The 9,539-nt window shown below is 39.4% G+C and overlaps 1 protein-coding gene across 1 annotated transcript; it reads left to right on the top strand.

Moving 5' to 3' along the window:
• The first annotated feature begins 7,291 nt into the window (after positions 1 to 7,291).
• Positions 7,292 to 8,382, top strand: LOC143888162 (ATP-dependent Clp protease ATP-binding subunit). The gene is made up of 2 exons (XM_077392496.1): positions 7,292 to 7,871; positions 7,976 to 8,382. Exons 1-2 carry the CDS (start codon positions 7,335 to 7,337, stop codon positions 8,249 to 8,251), a joined length of 813 nt encoding a protein of 270 aa, XP_077248611.1. The 5' UTR covers positions 7,292 to 7,334; the 3' UTR covers positions 8,252 to 8,382.
• The last annotated feature ends 1,157 nt before the right edge of the window (positions 8,383 to 9,539 follow it).

Here is a 9,539-nt window from a genome sequence, read left to right as displayed (position 1 = left end):
ATGCCCTTCGCTGAAGAGCGATGTTAGTGCAACGGTTTAGGACAGCCAACCCTAAAAAATGGTATCATTTTTCTTTGAGAATGACAACACAAAAAAGTCACTTTTAGGATTAATGATAAGACAATTTGTTGGATCTGCAAGGGGGCATGTATGTGAAACATTACCATCAATCTTGTAGAACATCATGAAGTGACTCACATGGTCTTGGTCTCTTACCCACAGAAATCCAATGTGTAAGATAGATGCGCGCAAAAATCAACGGTGTAGTTTTTCTTGACAGAACCTCAAACAAATCTTGTTCGATCAAGGGCATAAGATCATAAGATCAAAGGTGTTCTCAACTCTATTTGGCCAGAAGTGGGGCCTACTAAGTATGAAGGAGAGTAAAAGTAACTTTCTTTTTTGCATCTTTCTTCCAATTGTCAGTGAAACAACCAACCAAAAATGTAAGAGGAAAATGATTGTGAGCTTGAAGCTCATATAGCTTATATGAGCTTGAGGGCCCAAACACACGTGGGCCCACATTGTTAGGATGATCCAAACCATTCATTTGAAAGGCCCTTACATAGATAGGATGTGTACAAAAAATCAGCTTCATAAGATCATCCTAACCCAGCCAAATGTGGAGGGCAAAATGGACAGACACCGTTTGCCACAAATTTGCCCATTTTTTCCCTCCGCTTTTGAAAAGGTTAGGATGATCCAATGGATCTGATTTTTGGTACACACCCTATCTATGACGCGGCCTTACAAATGAATGGTTTGGATCACCACAAAAATTGTAGGACCCATGTGTTTGGGCCTTCGAGCTCATATAAGCTATATGAGCTTGAAGCTCACAATCATTTTCCTCAAAATGTAAAGGTCTTATTTGTCATTTTATGGGAATACATGGACACATTGGTAATTTCACGAATGATCCGATAATCCCACACATCCCCTCTAACAATATCCGATAGCTACTCCTTTTACGACTTATAAAAGCATAGAACTTCTAGCACCACGCGCTTAGGCATCACACGCGTGCTGGATTGACCTAGGTGGCGGGGACCACGCATGATAAATGGTGTGGTCTCATTAGCTAGGGCGATCACGCGTGTACTGCAAGTGGAACTAGCATTGTTTACACGGCACTATCTAAAAAACACGTGGTCGTAGGCATCTTTGATTTCTTTTTCTTTGTACATCTCTTTAGTGGTCCATTTAAATTCTAACCAGCAATTTAAGCGATTACTATGGGTACAGATTCGTCCAAGCATCAAGTGTTACGAAACTTAATACAGTAAAACCTGGATAAGGCCTTGTTTGTTTTGGATTTTTAGAACCGATTGTGAGTATAAAACTGATTAGATTGGGTTTTGCTAACGAGGACACTTGTTAAGGGGCATTTAATTACCCTTGGGGTCATGATTTTACACATGATATGAGATTTTTACACAACTTTTGAAATTTTATTATAAAAAAATGTGTAAAATCATGATCCCAAGGGCAATTAAATGCCCCTTAACAGGCACCCTTAGGGCACTCATTAGCAAAACCCATTTACATTTAGGGCCTGTTTGTTTTGCGTTTTATGAACCGACTGTGAGTCCTAAACTTATCATAATTGTGGGGTTTTTCAACATTTGGTAGCTATCAATAGCATTAGGGTGATGTTAAATTCGCGCGGGGATGTTAAATTCCGCCACACCCCCCCCCCCGCCCCCCCCCCCCAACGAAAAAAAAAATTCAGATTAAAAGGGTGTGAGTCATCCTACACGGGTGCGAACTTATCATCTCCCTAGAAAAAATGGGCATCTTGTTAACAATTTGTATTTTTTTTTTCTAGTTGTTATTATATAATCGAGTTTACGTTGGCAAAAATCTGACCAGGATCAGAGCATGTGGCCTTTGCCTCAAAAGAGGGGTACCCTTTGCCTTGATGACAGGTGTATACAAATACCACCTAATGAGAAGAAAAAAAACAAAGAAAAATCAACCCATATCAAGCGTTTGGAAGCAAAGCATATTGTTTCACACTAAATTTCATTTCATCATATCTCTCTCTCTCTCTCTCTCTCTCTCTCTCTCTCTCTCTCTCTCTCTCTCCTCTTTGTTTTTCCTTAAGTACATTTTGGTTAATATAAATAAAGGGAATTAATATTTCCGCTCCCCTTTCAGACCAATCCACTCCAACTTGGAGTGGATTGGTCTTAAAGGGGAGCGGAAATATCAACTCCCCTATGCTTTGGATATTTCCACTCCACCTTTAGACCAATCCACTCCAAGTTAGAGTGGATTAGTCTAAAAGTGGAGCGGAAATATCAGCTCCCTAAATAAATCATTGGTTTTTAGAAAAGAGTAAAAATGTGGGGACCTCATCCTATATTCAACTGTCTGAAGCGGCCTCTTTGGCTAAATGATAAGCTTCCTTGTTGAGATTACGAGGCAAACACCTCATTCTAGTTCCATTTTGGGACTTGAACGTGATTGGATTGGACTCACATAGGTCCGTCATTTGCTCCTTTCATAAGATCAGTGTTTTTTCTCTAAAATACGCTAAAGCAGGGCTCTTTTTCACTTTTTGGGAAAAAAATATCAAGATACCCTCGCATTGAGGACGTCTCAAAGATACATACGCATGCTCTACCACCCACTCCTCTCAACCTATTATTAACACCCGTTACAAAATTTAGATACAAGGATGGTTTAATTGCGTGATAATCTCATCTTGAATAAGACCTCAAATTGGCTATCATCATCGATATAACTTGTTCTAAATTAGATTTACTTTTTTATTTGTCAACTTTATTGTCTACCGTGGAATTATTTATTAATTTCCATTGTTTCTTATCTACAGGAATGATAAAGTGTGCCCTTAGAAGGGCCAAACTCTTGCCCCGCTAAGGGAATGAGCCTCTAGCGCCATGGTCAAGACTTTACTATTCGATTTCGAGGTTGGGGGTTCAATCCCAGCTTACCTATAAAAAAGAAAGAGTGCCCTGTTGGATTCACGCCGCCAACTATAGGCGGAGCAGCCCTTTTTATTTATTTTTAATCGTAGCAAGCATCATTAAAAGAAACAAAAGAAGACCGAGATGGTTAATACAACGGAAGAGTAGGATACAAAAATACACTGAAAACGAAAACAACCCTCGCAAAAAGGAGAAAGAAAAACTCAAGGAGGCAGGAAATCAAACAACTCTAGGCCCTCCTTGGAGACCCCGCCTTGGCAAGCCTATCAGCGTCTCCGTTGGCGAATTACCTATGACATGCTATAATGCTACCAACAAATCTCCCACTCGAAGTCTCGAACTTGAATCTCGTCAAAGAGCAAGGCAAATCTCCACGGATAGGCATAAGAACCCCTAGCCGACGGATGACATTCAAAGAGTCACCTTCCACGAAGGTGAGAACAAGCAGAGCATCCATGTCTGATAGAAAATGACCAAAATAGCCCTATCTCAAATAAATTCTCCAAAAATACGCCTATCTAAAAGAAAATGGTCAAAAGTCCTCAGTTACATTTTAAAATCAGTTACATTTGAAGACGTGGATCCAATCAAGAGCCCTTTTGTGGCTCTTTATGCAAGGAAGACCTGCCCGTTTCACATAGGTCTCTAACCTTTGCTTCTTATAAAATAACAAATATACCACTACTTTGCTATACGTGACATCATTGGACATGCTTGGCATGGGGATTCAAGAATCCAGGGATAGTAGAGTGGATATTCTCTTATTGAAGTGATAATGTTTGTTTTTTTTCTTCTTCTTTTCGCGAAAAAGGGAAATAGCACTCCTTCTCTTCTCTTTCCCATTTTCAGGGCAACTCTGATCACCAAGGTTGTCAGACATGAAATGAGGACTGGAAGAGAAAGAAGGGGATAATAAAATCGCACAGCAAAGCTAAGATTTCAATATCCTCTCTACCTTCTCTGTGTGATTGGTGAATTTGACAATATAGTTGGGAAAAAGACTGAACATTAAAGGCGAAAAAACTAGCAAGGCATCTACTTGCAATAGCAATCCCAAAACAAGCATGTCTTTGTGTCATTTTCTTATTCGTAATGGTATTATCGTTAACTTCAACGCTCAATCATCATTAGTCTATTCGTGGTTTGAATTATCAAATGAAAATAATAATCATTTGAATAGCCATGATATTGATCCATTAGCTTCACAATTAGTCTTCTAAAGATTATCTAGAAGGATGACTAGCAACAGGATATTATTATTATTATTAAAATTTTATATTTTTAAAAAACCACATGATTAAAAGATTTTTTTTTGAAAAGGGCAACAGAATATATATATATATATATATATATGTAAAAACAGAACCGAGGTGGTCCTGAAGGAACAACGATAATACAAAGATAGCAGTACAATAATTCAAGGAGGTAGATAGTCAAAGCACATGATTAAAAGATAACCTATCCATTGTAGATTATTATGAAACAGGCCCATCCCAAAATCTATAGTACCAATGGAAATCAAATAAATGGGAAATTTTGGGTTGTCGTGTGCACAAGGCCTCTCTAGGTTATATAAAACCCTACAAATCTAAAACTCTATATGAAATAAGAGGAATTCTAGACTGAAGGTCATGCTGGTGATGTGCAACCAATGGGGAGCCCTTTCACCTCTTTTTTGCAAGGGCTCATGATGGTGATGTGCAGCCAATGGGGGAGCCCTTTCACCTCTTTTTTGCAAGGGCTCCCTTCAGTCTAGACTTCCTCATGAAATAAATATGTTTTAAAAGAAAAGGTGATTATTTAAACCTTATAAATGTAGATTACTCTAAAGATATTAAATACCTTATAAAATAAATAATTAATTAAATTAAGTAAATCAATATATTATTACAAATTATAAAAAAGAAAAAAGAAGGAGGCACTAGGCCCATGCACGCACAATCATTTCCTGAACACTTGTCAGGATAAATTACATTAGGGACCATGAAAATTGTGGTTTGATGACAGCACGTCAGCACCTAATGAAGGGGAGTGACATATTCGCCCCTTTTTTATTTGGGACAGCCCCTCATTGTATTTATAAGCACTACTCTTCTTTTGCACAAAAGGGGGCTGTCCCAAGTGAAAAAGGGCGAATTTATCATTTCTAACGAAATTGGAAAATTGGTGGGACCCCAATTCAACAAGATCCCTCCCACAGTTTTATGCCGTGAAACTTGAAAACAGAACATCAACCAACTTCTCTTTCTCACACGCATCAATCTCTACATACAACAACGGTTGCCTACGCAATGCAACTCTCCCCTCACATCAATCTCGTATGAGTCACCATACTCGTGCTGAACGCATTTTGCGAATGGCCTGTTGCATGTGAAGCAGCCACAGATGCTCACTTTTCAGTTTTCATTCATGAGGTGGCTGCTCTCACGTGCAACGGGCCATGCCTTCTGCGATGGACGCTAGCAAATCCCATATAGAGAATGTGGTTCACACCAAATGAACCAAACTACTTTTAATTGCATAGCTAGGATTCTTGGTAAAGCATGACTTTTGAGACAATAGATGTCCAACATGTTAGAGAATATCAGATCCATTCAGATCTGACCGTTGGATTGAGTAGGTAGCAGATTAGGCACTTTTGAATAGATTAGCAACCAGGATATTTTAAGGGTTGGAGGAGCTGCCGTTAAAATCTGATGAAAAATGAACCAATGTGGCTACTCTCACATGCAACAGGCCATCCATGAAATGCCTTCCGCCTAGCAGATCCTATTTTTTTAAAGGAGAAATGATAAATGCGCCGCTTTTCATCACTTGGGACACCCAACTGCATTACGGTGGGAATCAGGTCACTTCATTCCTTAAAATGTGAAGTACATCAGCCCCTTTGCAATCATTGATACAGTGCAGCTAGGTGTCCTAGTAATGTAAAGGGGCGCACTTATCATTTCCCTTTTAAAAGATCTAGATGAGGATGTCATTGACTTTTACTGAAATTCCAACTCGGCCACGTTCTAAACCTTTCTATTTTTGGAGGAAAATAACATAAGCAGGGAAGCATGTCTAATAATGATATGGTAACCGAGAGTGGAACTGAACAAGTAACCTCCTTCCATATTAGCAATCCTTTCTGCTCTTTCTTTTTTTGGCTTTTGTTTCCTTGAAATGGCAAAGCTACCCTTCCTATGCCATGTGGACTGGAGAGGGATTGTTCGGTTTCACTCTCGGTTCCACTATCGGTTTCGGTACCAGCACTCAACAAGTTTAAGCCTACTTGGAACTTGAGCCCTTAGGGCGTGAGGTGTGAAGTAGGGTTCCAACATGGTTGGGAACTTGGGATTGAGCCTCTAGCCCGGTGGCCAAGGCTTTGTTCTTCAACTTAGAGGTAGGAGGTTCAATCCCGGCTTAACTACCGAAAAAAAGGTTGCAACATGGATCAGGTTTGACCCAACCCACATTGACCCCATCTTAAGATAACTTGCGTAGGTTTAGAAAGGGGTGTGTTTGGATGACCCGAATAAGTCGCATGAATCTGCGTCCTATTCTGATTCCGGCATTTGGTTAAAAAAATGAATTAATTTAGGTAAAGCAAAAATAATGATGGGACAAAATTAGAAAGGGGCTAGATGTCGGAATCAGTTTCCCCCCGCAAGAGGTGATAATGTGATATTTTGATTCCACCCTGATCGTAATACAATTTTTATTGGAATTTTTTAATTAGTTTTTTCTATACCATTTTAAGGGAAATCGGAATAAGAATCAGAATAGGATGCCGATTCCAATTTTTTATTATGGCAATCCAAAAGCAGCCTACAGGTTCATGGTCTGTAGCCATGATCAATGTTGATCTCGTTACATAAAATTGACCTTATCTATGACTTTGGTGTTCACTCATACCCAACATTTTTTTCCCGGTAGCTACTGCATCTCACGATTTTGCTAGTAATATTTATCTAACTTTTAAAACTCTAATTAGAATTAAGGAAAAAATCAGTCACTATCTACCTATCCCATGGGAGTGAAGAAACTTCATATGGGACCCATCTTGTCATGGGTCCCACTGGATACTCCAACGGAAAGGTTAGTAGATTTTACCAGCATGACCGATCAGTGGTGACGAGCGTTCAAGATTGCTCAAAGTGGGGCTCAGAAATGCATTGGACGCGCACCTGCCACATTGATCATTCTTCCTATGAAGGTTGAGTCAATTTGAAGTTCTCTGTTTTGTTTCAAGGGTGGTGTTGGTAAATCTGCCACAGGACGAATGTTTGCCAGTTATAACTCTCCTATAAAGATAAGGTGATAAGGACATAAATCACATTCCCAGCCTCACATTTTCTAAACACAGTAGCCTAAAATTCCCATTCATTGGCTTCAAAGATGGTTCATTTTGAGAACCCAAATATTACTTCAATGGTGTCTACCATTGGGCATCAAATGGGGTGTAAGATGAATTCCCCTCCAAATTCTCCACTTCTCTTTAAGTTCTCAAACAAAAGACTCGCCCACCTTTCACCCTTTCCATTGCAATCAAATCATAAAAGGCATACCATAATCTCCTCTTCTTCTCAAAACCAAACACCACAAGAACCCATCACCACAACAATTCAGACCCAACTGCCAAAAACTGGACTTTGCAGTGTAAAGTTCCTGACTATGAGGGACTGCAAGCTTGGCATATCCAGATATCCTGACTTCAATTACAACGCGGAAGGAGGAAAAGGAACTGCGACAGGGCGGAAGAATGCCGACAACATCCTCAGTAAAATCTCGGTCTCTTTCGATTTGCAGACTCTCTACATTCCATCATTGACAAGTGTAACAACAAGGTTCTTAGGATTGCCATTGCCACCATTTCTAAAGATTGACATTGTCCCAGAGCTTTTCAAAGGAACTATTGATGAAGAAACTGGACAGGTAGGCCATGGAATCATTAACGAAAAAACTTTCTTGCATAGTACCACTAAACAATGAGACTAACCCTTGTGTTTGTATATGTTATTCATGGGTTTGTTTTGTAGGTTGATCTGGAATTCAGAGCCAAGTTCTGGTTTTCAGGAGGGAGTATTTACAGAGCTCCTCCTTTGGTTGTGGAAACCTTGTTGACATCTGAAGAATCAAGGGGAGAGATTAAAAAGGGAAAGGGGGAGAGATTGGATGGAGAAGGAAAGTGTAGATTGGTTGGGGTGGCAACAATCGAACCCATTGACGATATTTTCATGAATTCCTTCCTTGGATTGCCAACTGAATGCCTTGCTGACATGAATGCAAAAATCTCCATCACTGCTTCTGGCTAAGTTTTCATACCATCTTTACTATTTGTAAAGAGAAGACATGTCGTTTCATATCTCTAATAGAACAAAGAAAACACCAACAAAATAACCAAGTTCTCTAATACGCACTCCAAGTAAATCATGTTTGATTGCACCCTACAATAAATTTTCTGAAAACCCCTATCTATCATTTCAGATTTCACCAATGTCATTCGTCTTCTTGCTCTTCCTTAGACATGTACTTCTGCCAAGGAAAAAAAAGGCATGTACAATTATGTGATACAGATCAAGATACATGGGTGAAAGATGATTGAAATACGGCTTTGACATGCTTTTAAGGTTAGACATACATGCATAAAATGCCCACATGCTAAAAATACAATCACGAGTGCACGCAAATGGAAGGATCTAATAACTTAACAATGGCGAAAATGCAGACTTCCCAGTTATCAGAGGGAACAATCAACACAAAATTTCACATGCATAGGATAGTATAGGATACTCACATGAATAAATGAAGCATTATGTTTCAGGAGCCCAATTCACCTCTGTCGCTACCAAGTGCATCACCCAGAAGTCGGCCATTCATTTTTTTATTTTTTATTTTTTTTTTGGTGAAGGGCTGTGATTAAAGAAAGTGTTTTTTTAGTGAGATTAATCTCATCCCTTAACAAAAAAGTGAAGGGCTGAGTTCGGACGAGGCACTTGGTCGCGACAGAGGTGAAACAACCTCCTGTTTCAGAGCTACTTCCTGGGGAAAACTAATGTCCCAATTATTACAGTTTGTGAATAAATTGTGCTCGATCATATGGAAGAGATGAGATGGGGTCTTGTCATTGAATAAGGTAAAATCATAATTTCAATCTTTTTTCGGGTACAGAAGTCCCTGCTTCGAAGTGAAATTGGATTGTCGTTGGAAGTTAAGCATGTTGAATATTTTATGAAGACAATTACAGGATAGCTAAGCTACAGGGGGGACTGTGATTCCGCATTATTGGCATGTTTAAACCAATGCATGAATGTTTGTTCAATGTGGGAGAAGATTTTCAGTATTAAATGGAGTATAGGATGGAAAATATGGTGAAACATAACCATCCATTAATCATGGGTGCAGCTCTCTGACCCAGAAGAAAAAACCAACGAAATAGCAGCTGTATTGTGGTAAATGAATTTCGCCCGCCACCGAGGCAGGGTGCTCGGGGCTCGGGGCTCTGGGCTCAGTGCATTTCTTATTTGTTTTATATGAATTCTCCCACTAGACTCCACAGTTTGTTTGTTTTTTATTTGCAAAAATCAATTTATAAATGGGGGA

This window comes from Tasmannia lanceolata, unplaced genomic scaffold (assembly GCF_043159265.1).
Source record: "Tasmannia lanceolata isolate RefF3 unplaced genomic scaffold, GAP_Taslan_0.1 ptg000012l, whole genome shotgun sequence".
NCBI lineage: Eukaryota > Viridiplantae > Streptophyta > Magnoliopsida > Canellales > Winteraceae > Tasmannia > Tasmannia lanceolata.
Note: the sequence above shows the minus strand (reverse complement) of the source record. Positions and strands in the feature narration are given on the sequence as shown.

Bases quoted from the DNA above. Each gene is read 5' to 3' on its own strand.
- LOC143888162 (XM_077392496.1), top strand. From the start codon at position 7,335: ATGGTTCATTTTGAGAACCCAAATATTACTTCAATGGTGTCTACCATT. The intron at 7,872-7,975 runs GTAGGCCATGGA...TTTGTTTTGTAG, and splicing joins TTGATGAAGAAACTGGACAG to GTTGATCTGGAATTCAGAGC.